The sequence below is a fragment of the Platalea leucorodia genome, assembly GCF_965183815.1.
Source record: "Platalea leucorodia genome assembly, chromosome: 10".
In the NCBI taxonomy this organism is placed as follows: domain Eukaryota; kingdom Metazoa; phylum Chordata; class Aves; order Pelecaniformes; family Threskiornithidae; genus Platalea; species Platalea leucorodia.
Window position 1 is genome coordinate 20,972,995 of NC_138832.1, and position 15,794 is coordinate 20,988,788.

General features: G+C 40.1%; 1 protein-coding gene across 10 annotated transcripts in view; it reads right to left on the reverse strand.

The window, feature by feature from the left end:
* The window catches only part of ACSL4 (acyl-CoA synthetase long chain family member 4), a gene marked incomplete at its 5' end in the record, with an annotated part of 70,845 nt that overhangs the window by 6,647 nt on the left and 48,404 nt on the right, over window positions 1-15,794 (reverse strand). For 4 of the 10 annotated variants that reach the window (XM_082323316.1, XM_082323315.1, XM_082323314.1 and 1 more), the window contains 13 exons: window positions 184-298; window positions 856-1,047; window positions 1,277-1,351; window positions 1,552-1,724; window positions 2,204-2,343; window positions 5,278-5,349; window positions 6,129-6,252; window positions 7,425-7,575; window positions 9,020-9,158; window positions 9,250-9,359; window positions 11,148-11,325; window positions 11,639-11,878; window positions 15,503-15,549. In XM_082323316.1, the coding sequence (XP_082179442.1) occupies window positions 184-298; window positions 856-1,047; window positions 1,277-1,351; window positions 1,552-1,724; window positions 2,204-2,343; window positions 5,278-5,349; window positions 6,129-6,252; window positions 7,425-7,575; window positions 9,020-9,158; window positions 9,250-9,359; window positions 11,148-11,325; window positions 11,639-11,866 (1,697 nt within the window). Of the gene's footprint in view, window positions 1-183; window positions 299-855; window positions 1,048-1,276; window positions 1,352-1,551; window positions 1,725-2,203; window positions 2,344-5,277; window positions 5,350-6,128; window positions 6,253-7,424; window positions 7,576-9,019; window positions 9,159-9,249; window positions 9,360-11,147; window positions 11,326-11,638; window positions 11,990-12,133; window positions 12,161-15,502; window positions 15,550-15,794 lie in introns of those variants that run through there. The other 6 variants (XM_082323318.1, XM_082323322.1, XM_082323320.1 and 3 more) reach the window with 3 other exon arrangements.

The following is a 15,794-nucleotide window of genomic DNA, read 5'->3' on the forward strand; positions in this document are numbered from 1 at the left end:
TCCCCTTTTAGGGAATCTGGGCAGCTGTGCTACTTCAGAGATCCTGTTTGTAACTTGTACCCAGGTAGGGGGGTTTGTTCAGTGGAAACCATGGAAAACTATAGTATATCATCAGAGAAGTGGGTCAGAGCCTATATTTCATGTTTACCCTAAATGGAGTTTCTAAACTAATACCACTCTTACCTTTTGGCATAGGCACAGATATTGTCAATCAACGGACAGTTCTTCAGTGCTGCCTCCACTTTGCCCAGAGATACATATTCTCCTGCTTGGAGCTTTACCAAGTCTTTCTTACGATCTAGGAGTTGAGGGGGAAGGAAAGGGAAAAAAAAAAAACTTGTTCCATTTAAACTTTTGCATTTCCACAGACTCATTTGCAAAGCCACTATCTATGTAGTTTGTGCAATGCTATGCAAGATTCTTAATAAACATGAATTAAAGCATCTTATTAAAATTTTAAAGCAGCTAATAGCATGTACATATTCTGCCAACTTTATAGTGGCTTCTGTAAGAAAGTTTATATAGCACTACGCTTCTTGTCACATAACTTGTATGAAAGTGATGGGGACTCTGATTTTGAAGCTTTGTAATTAATACCAAGAATTAATCTTACATTTATTCTTTAAAGGCCACGTGCTAAATTGAGATAGTGATAATGTCACAGGAAACAGCATCACTTCCAAAATTTTCCTACAGCTGTGAGGACTTTTGGGAATGTGTTTTACACTGTGATTCTGCAAGCAGGTAACCTTAAGTAGATTAGCCCTGGCAAAGCCAACAGGATGAATAGCATGCTTGTAATTATGTTTAGTCAAGATCTTGTAATATATTAAGATATCAAAACTCGAGGCCAACCTATGATCTGCAGACACCCGTCCGGATGAAATTCCCCTATATCTCCTGTACAGAACCATCTCTGACCGTTCTCATCAATGGAGAACTCTTCTGCTGTCTTCTCTTGGTTTTTAAAATAGCCCATTGAGACATTAGGTCCACCAATTATAATTTCTCCTCTAGGATTAGGCTTGTCTTTATTGGTATAGCCCCCTGAAAAACAAGAAAATCCCCGCATAATTATTTTTAACTTGGATATTCTGCTGCCAAGAAAATATTTTGAAACGTCAGCTTGAAGTTAATGCACACAAATTTAGGACTACTATAAAAGATAGAGAACAATAACTTCCTATGTTACATGTAGCTAAGCAGACAGGCAAAGAAACCAGCTAAGCAGTGGTTAAATTAGTTACTCTGAAATCAAAACATTCAATACTCTCACCTTCTTGCCAGTCTCTCAATTTTATTTCACAACAAATAAGAGGAGCTCCAACTCTGCCAGTGCTGTAATCAGCAACTTCGGGAGAGAACAAGGAAGAATACAAAGATTTTTGTCATTTGAAATATAAACTCAAACCATAAATAAGGCAGTGGCTTATCTCTAGTTACTTTATTGCAGTGAAGAACTACAGCTATTTTGAGTTTACAAAAAAACCCACCAAACCCTTATATATATCTGTATCTTAAATTATGTATTTCCAGAAGCATTTTAACTACCTTCTGTAATTGTTCCAGCTCCACATGTTTCTGTTAGTCCATAGCCTTGACCAACAGGACAGCAAAAACAGATGTTCATGAACCTTTGTGTTTGAGGCGAGAGTGGTGCTCCTCCAGAAAGCATCATACGGACATTCCCTCCCAGTAGTGCCTTTACTTTTTTAAACAGTAGTCTTGAAAGAAGGAAAAAAAAGCATTAAAAATCATTCACTCAGCTCACTTTTATAAAAAGAAAGACACAAACCTTCTTCCTTCCTATCTGGGACACCTTAGAAATAACTTAATCATTCACAGATTTTAGTGGACAGCAGGGATAATAAAAAACATTACTTCTTGCGTAACACTTGGCGGACTGATGGCAGAATTCCTGTAACTTAACTAAACAAACATTCCAATTGTATTACTAAAAAAAAAAAAAAAAGGCAATCCAATGAAAACTAACTCGTCATCTGTTCTGAAGATTAGTCATTCCTAACATTAAATATCTTACCCATTTCCAGTCAGAGCTTGAATTATTTCAGTTAGTCATTAGGTGATATTTGGGTGTTGGATGAGAACGGTCTGATGTCAGATAGCTTCGATGATTATTCTTTTAGACTGTCTTAACAAATCACAAGGAGAAAGGCACGCTTGGACCGTGGATTATACTTACATGTTACACAGAGGTGCATCGTATCCCCTCTTGATTTGTTCCAATTTGTAGTCATAGCCTATCTTGAACAGAGTTCTCTGAATATAGTTCATCTCTTGAACTTTACTCATGACATTTTTATAAATTCTGTCCATTATTTCCTACAAAGTGTTAAAAAAAGCAAGGAAAATTCCCACATAGAACAGACTAGCATGTGTAAATTAAATTCCATGTTAAAAATAAAATTAAACCCCCCTATTATTCTTCCTTTAAAACGGATAATACAGTAAGAGTGAAAACGTCTGCATCATTGGTTAGGCAATGCTTAACTGTAATGCTTTTAATGTGTGATCAATTAGTCAATTTATAGACCGTGGCAGCTTGGAGCTATTTGAAATGAGAGGAATGAGGTATCGAAAAATGCAGTAGAAAGAAAATCAGTGACTTGGCCTTACTTTTCTCCATTCGCTCTTTTCTCCTCGCGCCAGTATCGCTGGAGAGGAAGAATCCTCCTGCTGTAGGACAGCCCTTACAGCAGAAAACCGCCTTCAGTTAGGCAGACAGGTAAGTCCAGGGCAAGTGACTGAGTGACCTCGGCGGGTCTGCAGGCATGCTGCCGTGATTCAGGGTACCCTTGCCTTTCTACAGCCGGCTTTCTAATCCTCAGGTTTGGTTTTAAAATACTTTCCGCCCCTCATTCTGAAGATGTCTTCTCTATCGACCACAGCTACAAGTCTCGGGTAACACGTCCGTGTGTCACAAAACTTGCTATGTTATATTGCTTACGTTATGGGTAACACCTTAACCTGTATTAAAATGCGACAAACCCATTTAGAAAGTTTTGAATTCAAGTTTAGCTAAATCTGTTTGCTAAAGGTTGGTACATGCTATGCAAGGTTCATCGTGCTTAGGCCTGATGCTGTGCTTCATCCACGGCAACTGGCAAGCACAAGGGAATGAACTGAGATTTCATTTCACCACTTCCTTTTCCAAGAGAAGTTTTTCAACTTTCACGGCTGTGGGGTTGCAGTAATTCTAGTTACCTGACCAAAAAACACAGTTCTCTCACAGACAAGAAATTAGTTTCCATTAAAATAATAAGCTTATGATCACTACAATACACAGAACTTAAAATATTTATTTTAAGTGTTCAGACTGATGAAGTACTTAACAGAAGTTTAAGGATTGGCTCCTCCAAGTTTGTTACAGAGCACAATGCTTTGAAGTATTTACGTGCTTTCTAACAAAAGTCAAATTAAAAGAAAGCTATGAAAATGATTTACTTTGAAATATCAGAGACCAAAATATTCAAGTGTTATTAGAAACCACTCTCATTAGTGTTTTTGATTAGTTCTTCAAGTCTTCATGATGGGGATTTAGACAAACTAGAATTTCAGAAAAACTGTACACTCTTTTCAGCCCAGTTTACCTGCAGAATATCATCTAATATTTCCAAAAGCCAGACAAATATCTTAAAGCAGAATTAATTGCAGCTTTTTGGAAAGAGGCGTGACGTGGTGTTCAGGATTACAAAGGCTGGAAGGAACTATTAACCCGTACTACAATGTTCTGATTCAATCAAATATTTGGAAATATTTGTGTGTGTGGATTCCGTTAGAATTATTTTCCATTTCATTCCTTATACGTTCTAATCACTGGTGATCTTATGCTGTTTTGACGATAAAACCAAGACAATAGTTCTAGGGAGAGAAATATTTATTAGATGATGTTACGTAAGTGTTGTTCCTACGAGGGCTTCTGACGGTTTCTCCTCTTTGCTGTAGGCTGTTGAACTCTAGATCCTGTACGCTATCAACTGAAAATGGAGCATCCGTTTCAATTTTATTTTTCCCTCTGCTAACTCCTTTGTGACAGTCAGTCCACGGAACCAAGACATTCAGGTGGGGTTCCGCATCACCCCTGCTCTGCAGTTAGTTCATATGAAGCTGTCTGCACGGACTTTTTTTTTTTTTTTTTTTTTGCACGTGCATGAAACATAGTCCTCCCAAAAGGGATTATGTCCATATTTAAAATGTACACTGCTTTTGCCACTAGTCTAGCATTTGAATTTTCCCCAGGAAATAAATTTAAATGGATATTTTTCAAAAAGCTGGGGTTCTCAGACATATTAATTTTCACTCAGTTAATTATTAAGACAAAGACCGAGCCTATATATATGATTAATATTTTATAAACCAAAAAAATGCGAGTAATTGATTTAAAAACTCTTGGCTATTCCCAAAAGATGCTGCAGAACAACCAAATCCAACCAAAACTCACTACTCTTAAATGAGGTTAAATCCTCTTACTCACCCACCACCACCGTGTGGCAAAAGCTGGTGCTACCAGTCTTACGAGCCACAGACGTGATAGGATCATAAAAGCAGCACAGGTGATTCCAGGACACATGAGGAAGGCTTTTGCGTTAGAGAGACGCAAACATTTGTGTATTTTTCAGATAGCGCTAAGACGTGGTGGAACGCAGAAGCCTGGTCACCCAAAGAGCAACGTAAGCTACGGGAGCAATAGGAGTTACGGTCTCCTGATCATTTTTTCTTGTAAGAGGAGACGAAGCATGGCCTGCTTACCCTCAGAACAGCAAGAGAACCTTGGCCTAAGTGCTACCTCGGAGACAGGCAGCTGAGATTGAGCACCCCAACAACTGCGGCAGCGCAGCTTAACTTGCTGAATTCCGTAGCTCAGCCAAACGCCCGTGTCTTGAAGCGTCCATCTTAGCCAGAGGCACCCTGCTTTCTCCCTGTGCAAAAAGGGGTTTCAGACTGTCACTGTCAAAGACTCTCTGTATCCTATTGTTGGATCAGGAGCCCAGTAAAACATCGCTTGTAACTATTAAAACACATTTACTGGTTTGGATCAAAAAGGGTGTTGGCTTTAGCATACGTGTATTCTTGTGCTCCTCTGCAGTGTCGGTGCTCGGTTCAAGCAATGACAAGTGGAATCTCTATATTCTGCTTTTTTCCCTATTAGTGAGAGTTACTTACACATGAAAAAATGTTAGTAAATAGATTTTTCTAGCATGAACAAGACAGAAAGCATCATTTTTTTGCTAAACATATCTGTTTCTGCATACTTACAGGGACAGCTGCCATCAGTGTAGGCTTAAGTACAGTACAGTCTCCTTTGCTTCCCTTCTTAATTTTACTTGACTGTAATAAGGAAAAAATGTCAATTTATGAAGCTGAAAACCAAGCAGCTCTTTAGAAAAGGACTAAAAAAAGAGGGAGATATATTAGCATGTAATTAGTTTAAATCTCTTCCCCTGTCCCTCCAAAAAAACATTTCCTGCATAATTTTTTTTTCCATTGTGATGGAAAAAGTAATGATTAACAAGAATTTCAACCAAAATACTAGATGTTTTACAAGCCCAACCTAGTTAAGTCCACTTCGTATATCTTTCCCTTACTTCCTCCCTCTAGCACTTGCTTTCTCCCCCATCTTCCTCCAGGAATTTCTTTCGCCTGATGCAGTCTCTGTACCAGCAAAACGTACAGAAGCATTCTTTTCCAGCTTAATTTGCTCTTATTTATCTTGTTAAATGGAAAAAGGCAAAGGGCTAAATAGAAGATCTATAATAACTGGATAAAGAACTGATAAAGTGAGACCAAAAACTTAAAAATCACTTTAAACAGTCTTATGTTCAGCTAAGCTATTAATAGCCGTTCTTATCCTGATACCCACTGGATAATGCTATATGCATTTATTAGGTTTTCTTCCTAAGTAGCATAAAAGTAAAGGTTTAATAAAATTTATATGGTATGACTCGCTGGTGTAGTTCACCAGGAACGTAAATTTGCGTCATTTTCTGAAAAAAAAAGTTACATTTCTGAAGCGTGCCATATACCTCAGCATTTCTTTAATGCAAGAGGATAGCTGAGCAAGAACGCAGACTGCAAAAGCAAATTTAAGCTTCCCCCTCCCTCCTCACCTGATCCGATAGCGTGAGCGGAGAGGAATAGCCAATCCTGCAGCCGTAAGTGATGCAAGAAATTTCTGCTGTCAATTCCAATACGTGGGCCAGAGGCAAATAACCAATGTACGTATCCTTGGGTCTAGGAAGGGAAAGGATTATCTAATTAACAATGATGCACAGGTGGGCTGAAAATACTGTTCAACAGTTTTATCGTGTGCTTGGTTATTACTTTTTTAAAGACCTGGATCACAAGTGAGGCTTATTCTTCTGCACGCAAGAAGGGTGTGATCTCAAACCACAGTTTGTAAACAAAATGGGGAAAATTCTATCTTACTGAAATCAATATGAATTACAGGATTCGCACTGTTTTCTTGGAAACTCAAAGATACCGTAGTGTTTCACTGCTATTTCCTCTCCTTGTCGGAGATTTCATCCCGGGTACCGAATTAAGGATGAAATCACTATATTTTAAAATAATCACCAATGATTTACAAATCCTTGACAGTCATCATAGCATCTCCTTCTAAAATAGCTTAGTAGAAAGAGAGCTGGTCGCTGAAGTACTGAGGCTTATTTCGGGACATCATTTCTTAGAGATTTCTCAGCAAGCAGCTCAGAGCTGTCACCTAACAGAAGCTTTCAGCAGCAAGTCAGAACTGGTTTTATATCCTATCACAAAAGGACTTTAGCAATGTAGCTTATTTCAGCTATTAAACCCTTGGTGAATGCAGTGACACACACACCCACAGTCATGAAAAATCTCCTCAAAATATTAATGTGAGGGAATCTGCTGTTGGTTTCACTATTGTCAATGCACAATTTATTACTTTTATGCTCATTTAGTGAATTATACTTGAGCAGATTCTGCAGCACGTGCGCTATCCAGCCAACGGCGGTGTCTCCAGATCAGTGGAAGTGGCAGGCTCTGACATACTTCCTAAAGCGACTCGAGCTGCCTGAAAACATCTAAAAAACATTTCCCAAGTTTGACTAGGTGAGGAATCGCCTTATCTGGTGGCATCTTCTGACGCACAAGAGTGCAAAAATCCATCGCGGACCTAAAGCTAAGGGTAATAATAATAAAAAGTAGAAATAGCACGTGAGACAAGAGCTGGGAGGGCGTCCGTTTCAAACAGCAGGGTAAGTTCACAAACACAAGATGTATTTCTTATAAATGACCGATTAGCAGGCTCACAATAAAATGAAGAAATTTGATAACACCCGATGCCAGCAACAGACTTCTCATAAACTTGCGTTCTCTTGGAGGTTCTGTTTTCTCTCTTGTATACATGACAACTAAGCGTTTCTCACCCCAGTCCAGGTATTCTCTCGCACTGTCCCGTCATTCCGGCTATTAAGTTTTTATGCATCATCATCACTCCTTTAGGTCTCCCAGTAGAGCCGCTGGTGTACATGACTAAAGCCAAGTCTGTAGGAACAGGTCTGCTTGGCAGAACGCTTGCTACAAAATGCAGGAGAAAAACTGTTACGAACTCTTCTCTACTTTCTAAATTGTTATTTCTGTAATTAATCAATGTGAAAACATCTGTAATCAACCAGTGGGAAACGGGTGCTTCGGCAAAGGCAAGCACAGCGTGCGGTCAGTGGTGGATCCAGAAGCCGGTGATGAAGGGAGCGGTGGTCTGTTCTTAAGAGGAAGTGAGGGAAGGCAGATTTTGAAAGGAACAGCAAGTATTTGGGCATCTGCGCAACCTGGGTGATACTTTTGCCACTATGTCGTAGTGTTTCATAGCTGCAAGTTTCACAGAAGAAGCCTTCTGAAGACCAGGTAAACCTGTCGAGGGCAGTGAAGGGGGGGAATACAGTACTGGAGGGAAACCACAGGTTGAGGGGAAAAAAACCCAAAAAACCCCAAACACCCCAAAAGCTGCAAGTCAGCTTTTCTGTCAGTCACTCTTCCAAAGCCAAGGCTGCAGAGCAAAGACTATTTTTTGTTTTCTTTTCCCTTTTTTTTTTTTTTTAAATGAACCTTCCTCAGGTAAGCTGCTAGTTAGTAGAAACGCAGTAAGCTTACAACACCCGACTTGTGATTTTTTGTTTTAATCCCTTGGCATTTATTCTTAGGATGAAAATTATTAGCTTTCATGGCTATCACAGCTAGAGAGGCAGCAGAAGTGTGCAAGGGAAGCAATGTTTTTAGGGAAAAAAAAAACCCAACACCCCTCAAGGTAACTGCTGGTTTGTATCCATACCTTAAGGTGATCAAAGATAAGCAGTTGTAACGAATGTGTGCTTCCCTGCAAAAAGCTCCTTTGCCAGTTTATCTCCTGTTTTAGTCAACAGAGAGATCTGGCTGAGCACGGACTGCTGCTTTAAGGAAAAGAGATGATCAAGGTTGGGTTTTCCTTCCTTAACGCAGATGTTTACAGTCACTCCTGGCTGCCCAATGTAGCAAGGGAAGTAACGGTTATTCCTCTAGCCCAAGGTGCTTTTTAGCTACAGATTTGTTAAGAAAAAAGACATTTCCAAGCCAACAAGCAAAAAGAAGCCTCAAGTGCTTCCTTTTCTTAGGAAAAATAGCAAAACTAAGATGAATAAAAGGTAAGAGTAGCAGAAAATGGAACACTGCAGTGGATTCTACTTCACTTCCTAAAACAAAGGTGGAGTCTTGAAATTACATTATTCTGGTTATGGTTTAGAAGCTAAAAATAAAAGTTTTATCCTGAAATACCTGACACTTGAACAAAGGTGCAGAACAATAAATAGAGATCAAACAAATTTGCCATTTCTTTAAAGGAAGCCAGAGGATGAACTGGCAACCTGCCACTGCCTTTGTGTTCAAGACCTGCACAGGTGAGTTTTTTCTGCTACGCACCCCTCCTAACCTGGGTTTGATTTCACCGGTAACATTGCTTGATTAGTTCTCTGTGAGGTGATTCACTTACAGTTTTCTGGTTTGGCTCCCAGCTCTTCTACTGTCTGCATACTATGAATCTCCACATTTTCAGGGTATTCCGATTTATTGATAGTCTTCTTGTCCACATAAATGATATGTTTAAGACAGGAGACTTGTGGCAAAGCAGTCTATAGAAGAGAAATGGAATTTTTAGTACTGACTGCACTGTAAAATTATTATAGGCTTGCTTGTAAGCAGGTGAAGCTGGTGCCAAATTACCTTAAGTTTGCTCTCAAGAAGCTCTACGCTAGTGACCAGGTACGAGGCTCCGCACTCATTGAGACCGTAGGTTACTGCCTCTTCGCCCAGGGTGGCGTACAACGTAACCACTGTGACGGTAAGGGAGAGAGAACATGAACGGAACGTTAAAGTAATACTAAATGCAAAAGCTCTGGCTTTAGCTCACTGGAAGGCACTGCGGGAGGAGGGGGTGAGGGCATAAAATTAGCTCAATGGGGAATTTTCTAATTTGGAAACAAAACAGCTTTTCATTTTTCCACATCAGAATTTTATGCCACAAGAGACCTCTGAAACGAGGACGACAGTGGCACAGAAAGTATTTCTTTTCTGAGAGGGTGGTCAAACACTGGAACCACCTCTGCCTGGAGAGGTGGTCGATGCCCCAAGCCTGCCAGTGTTTAAGAGGCGTTTGGACGATGCCCTTAATACCATGCTTTAACTTGTGGTCAGGCAGCTGGACTGGGTGATCATTGTAGGCCCCTTCCAACTGGAATAGTCTCTTCTACGCTATTCAAGAAGGGAAATCACCAAACCAAAGAGATCCACCAAAACCAAACAACAACGCACCGAGCAATCGCACAGTAAGCAACCGAGAACCGGTGTTCTGCCCCTGAGCTCTGACCTCCCTGCAGCCAGAACTCGGGGCGAGAGGCGGCACTCGAAACGTCACAGGGCACCGCTCACGGCTTAAAGCGATGCACTTCTACAAGCAGCTCTTTCAGCAGCGTCAGCAACTTTGCTTGCTCCCGTGAAATTATTGATGGGGGCAAGGCAGAGAATCAGACTAAGCAATCAGACTGTTTTTCATGTTGCTACATTATTTTTAACCCTGACTGGCTGTAGCGATGCCATTAAGTGCCTCACAGCCGGCAAGGAGTTCACCTCTTCCCATCATCTCTCTATTGAAAAAAATACTTTAGTCTTGCCTGCTGTTTCAAACTCTAACCTCCAAAGGCCATTAGAGGAATTTAATGTTCCTGTGAAATAGGCTTCATGTGGAAGGGACAAAAAGAGAGTACTGTTACATAGCTGATTCTTCCTGCCTCTCAAAGCATGAGGATCAAGACGGAATTAACCATCCTCTCCTACTTCAGTAGCAATGTCAGCTCTTCCGTTACTGCCCGTTAGCAGCCTCTCTCCATACTCTACTGCATGACCTTCTCCTCGCACGGGCAGCTGCTACTGATATTGGAAGAAAAAGAGGCAGCCTAGTGCACGCAAAAACATAAGGTGGCAACAAAGGTAAGCTGTGGGTCGCAGCGTGTTGTACGCAGACCGGGCACGTGAGCGCATGGCAACCTTTGCCGCTTCACTGAGAAGCTTGTACGCGTTCAGTCAGATTAGAGATTTTTGATAGCTTAAATAAAATTAAGAAGAAAAAAACCCCATATACATAATTTTAATGAACTTGAGCAACTTAATGCCACCAAAACCCCCTCAGACTAGCATATGATTTTGATTACTCTACCGTTCTTCACTCTCCTAATATGCATCCGAAACATGAAATGCTTAAGTCAGGATACAGCCAGAAAGTACTAAAAACACATTCCACATTTTGCAGGGAGAAACACAACTACTGACATCTTCAGAGTATTTTAAAAAAAACCTGAATAGTAACCGTACTGTTCTGTCATTCTAACATCTAGAACATCGCTACAATAAAATCAGAAAAAAGAGTCTCATAAGTATGAGCAAGTTAATTTTAGGGATCTCTGCAATGCATAAAATAGACTGGAAACTTCTAAGAATCAGACCACAGGCAGAGTAAGTTTATGAAATTCTTATACCATCAATGATAGGATTGGCGGATTCAAAATACTTCACAGTGCTGAGAAATGGGCTGAAATACGTGAGAAGTAAACAAGTTCGGCACTCACGAGGAAAGTTGTACTTGAAGCAGGTGAGAGCTGCGATCATCCATTCTGCGCGGGTCTCACAGAAGATGACGACGGTGCTCTTTGGGGTTAGTCCCAGGGCAGTCAGTCCGCGCCCCAGGCGATTCACTTTCTCATTTACTTCTTCATAGGATAACCATTTGTAAGTTCCTAAAATTAACTGGTAAGGAAAAAAAAAAATTGTGATGACAAGAAGCTGCTGGTACAGCTCGACAAGCTTATGTGAGTTGGTGCATAACACCATCGGCACACACGCTGCCATTCATTAGCAGAAAAAAAATTGCTTTCGTGTTTCTTGAAGTAGAATAAATAGTGCATCCTGTGTTCTGTTATTCTTTAACTACTACAAAATGGATGTTTTGTATCATAAGATGATGATTAAGGAAGACCTCTGAGGAGACCTCCGTTGTTGAGGCAAGATGCAAAGCAGCTCAAAACCAAGTCAGAATTAAGTACAAAACTGTAAGTTTTACCTTTTTGAACACTTTTCCATTTGGTTGCATTTCATTTTCTTCACTCAGTATTTCTCTGGTCCCAAGACAGTCCTTCTTCCCAAACTTTGCTAAAGCATGGTCAAACAGCTTGTCCAACGTGTCTGCTCCAGGAATGTTTATGTTTGCGAGTGAGTCGAGATGCGTGACAGAACGGTAGGGGCTTCCAGGTTTGTCCGAGATGGGTTTAGCTTTTAAACGTTTTGCCATAGCCTTTTTCTTCTTAGCATTGGTAAGAAAATACCATGGAATAAATACAAGCATACTGTACACAGATATCAACAAGTACACAGGCAGCAAGAGAACGGCACGTACTTCTAGCCTAAGTTTCATTGCAGGTATTTAAAAAAGAAAATCTCTTATTGCGTTCTGAAGCAGGCAAGAGCAAAGCAGCAGCGCAGTATGGCGTAGGAAGAAGCAACAGTAAGTGGAGCTTAGGTACTTCTGTGTCAGAGCAGCTGCTAAAATTTTAGTAACCTTTGAGAGCCACCAGCGGTCACCCACCTGTGGGGGAAGACCAGAGCCAAGCAGAGAGCAGGGAAAAAAAAAAACAAGAAAAAAGAATTAAATTAGTAATATTACAGTCAGTCCATTAGTTTTAGTCCTTCTAAGAGTTCACTTCAAATGCACCAAGGCAAAGGAGACTGAAGTAACTGATTTAAGGGCACGTACGCTGCACGACAGCAGTGTACTGCTCTGAAGACGACAGAGGATGAATCTTTTCCATCCTTGTTTGTTGCATCCACAAATATTTACTTTTCAAAGACTTTTCCCCCCTATCTCTGTTTGAATAGTTCAGGGCGGTTGGGATGAAGTCTGTCCTTCACATCATGATATTGTGTTCAAGGCACTTGTGTAATGCCACGATTGCGTAATTATGGGAAAGGTCAACAGTTGTTTTCCCCCTAAATATTTGTACTACACAGAAAAGATACACTAGGTTTCTTTACTGCTTTGCAGAATATTATATCGACTTATATTCAGATTAAAATGTATCTTGATACAGAGTCCTCAAAAGTCTACATGTTGTTATCTAAAACCTATATAATATTCCAAAAAGACTTTATTAACTTTGCCCCAGCAACTGAATTTTTAATCTATTACTTTTCAATTATGAATGTCAGACTCTTGGAAAGGAATCCCACAATTTGCTTTTCCCTCTCCAAAAACTACTTTGATGTATGCATTTCAAAACTGCAGGTATGGAAAATGGAATCCAATTTGACCAATTTAATCCAATTTAAAATAAAGCACAATTTGGCAAGATTTTGTCTGCATGTCAGAAATCTTTCTTCATTAAGGAGAACTGGGCCCGAATAAAGTCCGAAGGTGAGTAGGAGAAACACAAAAGCATCATAGCAAACCACAGCTGTGGCTAGTCCGCCGGCCTGTAACTAGTCTGCGCTGGCACGTCAAAGATACACGTCCTGATCTTCATCTGGATGGCACGCAAAGATGGCATGCGAACACATCAGGAACGACGCACGCAGCAGGGAAAACAAAAGGCCAAGGTGCACTAACGAAGGAGCAGTACCTCGGGCACGTGGGGAGCGGGTAACGCGGGCTAGCTTATCGCAAAGCCCAGGCTTTCATGGACAGACTCTGATAAACAGAATGGATGAGAGCAGGGGATTTTTCAGGGCTCCATCGAGAACTAAAAGAACATGGGCACACCTCAAGATGTGCCTTCATTAACAGATTTGCCACCCTCAGGCGACGAGGGAGGCTACAATTAATATTTCAGGTTAAACAAGCCAACTGCTACCAGCAGCATGACAGAAATCTATTAATAGGTTGTTGGGTGTTTTAGTAAGAATTCCAACATCAGCAGTTGTGTTGTAGCCAATATCAACAGCATTTAATGTAAGGTAAGATTAAGAGATCTGCAGATACTTAAAATAGCATGATCACCATGTTCATTTTTTTAATTAAATCTATAAACTAAAATTACTATTGAGTGATAGCATAATGTACTGAACTAAGCTCAGACTTGTTCCAAAAAGAGTATTACGCGTATTTCTTTTATAAGAAGTGAATGCTACATTCTTTTCAAACCGTATAGGCTTATTCTGCTCTAGTTAACCTCATCATCGTCGACTGCTCAGCGAACAGCCAAACCTCAGCAGAAGAGATAACATTTTACTTCCCTAAGCTCCAGTTCTCGAAAATGAAGGTGTACTGGTTCATATTACCGATCTCGCATTATATTTTCATTCCAGTTAATTCAGTGCTCCAAACGCAGCAGTTGAGCTTGTATTTAAAACAAAAGCCAGCCGCAGTGCTAGGACTGCAGTAAGAAAACTTCAGCGCACGCCCGCGATTAGACGCAACGCTACAGGTTAACGTGAACCCCGTGGAGAAGTCCCCCTGCTCGGCGTATGACCAGGCACCATGACTTGGATGGAAAGCAGACCAACGACTTGGATGGAAAGCAGACTTGTTGGACTAACGCAAATGCCTTCATATAATGAGGCAGTACTATAGCTTTGAGTCAGGCTGAGGAGTAGCTTTTTCGGAAGTAGTCTTACTGGTAAAAAAACTACTCGGTAATAATCAAGAACTGACTCATTTAATAAGGGGAGGAGAGGAATGGGCTCGTATTTACTTAAATTCTTTAGCCAGTATTCTGGCTGACCAATACTACAAAAAGACATTTACTTTCCCATTCAATTTCATCTCCTGTACATTAATTTTGTAAATTATATTGAAGCTCTTTAGCAGTTTGTGTAACACTGAACAACCACAAAGTTTTCAGAGTATTTTCTGTGTACACGTTATTACAACAGACACAAAGAACTGACAATCATGTTTTCACACATCGATTTGCTTACTACTTTCTAACTTAATCTATATTGACTAATGGTATCTATTAATTAATATATACTTATTGCAATTAAGTCATCTTTCCACTGCTATTTTTCACTCTTTCTTATTGCATCTGGGCGGCAGTGAATTGAACTGAAGTCTCGGGGCGGGGGGAAAGCTGTTCCTTTTTTTACCGTATCTAAAATGATGGGGACCTGCTCCTCTTGTCATCTAAGCACTGATGAAACGCAAACAGCACAATGACTTTTAGAACAGTACTGCCGTGATTTGAACAGGTATTCCACAATATCCACTTCACATTTTATTACTGATTATCAACACTTCGGCTTTGAAACTGCACTAGGTTGCAGCATGGATTGTAAGACTATGTGTGAAGAAAGGACTGCATTTGAAAAATTACATCCTACTGATAGCATCTAATAATCCTTTCTACGTGCCCAAACTGTGTGGTTTTAGATGTGAGATGATCTTCAAGCTGACTAAGCAACAAAACTCAATTCCGTGTTGAACACTAACTTCAGAACTTTTACAGTTCACTGGAACAACTTTCTAACATGCTAAAAAACCTCATCAGAATGTTCAAAATACTGCCTGAAATAATAAAATAATGATAAAAAAGGTCTTAATGGGAAAGAACCGTTTGTTTTGTCCTAAAACTGGCACCCTGTTGAAATCACTTAGGTTTTGAATTAAGGGCCCGTACAAACGCGCTTGGTGCACTTGCAGCCAGTTATGTTACTGTTCACATTAGCAAAAACTAAAGGTTGCATTTCTTTCATTTTGAAATGTCAGATGTTTGAAATACTTTAAAAAGTGTTTATAAAAACAGATAACTTAGCCGATTTGTACGTATTTGTGGTAAAGTGTTTTTATCTTGACAAAAATCCGTTGTAATTCTTAACAGAAATCAGTTGGAAAAACTTAGTAAGTCCCAAAAAGACAAACTTGGCTTTTTCCTTTGAACGCGTTCACACAAAAGCTGACGCACACACGCATATATGCGTACACAGGTATACTTACAAGGTATCTGGCAGTGACGACCGAGGTTTTTTCAGTGTCGATTAGATCTATATTGAAACAGAAAAAAAGAAAGTATTAGAGGTTGGGATTTTTTTTGCCTTGCAGACAGGAGGACTCTTCAGAATCTCTACCCTAACGCTGCTGAAGAAGAACAGCCCATGAATTTAGACAAAGGTGGCACACGCCACCCATACAAGAGGGGAGCAATGATATCACTGGAAAAGACTAAGCTTGCAAACTCCAACGTATGGATAAAGATGAAACTACCCCAAAGGAGTTTAATTTTATGGGA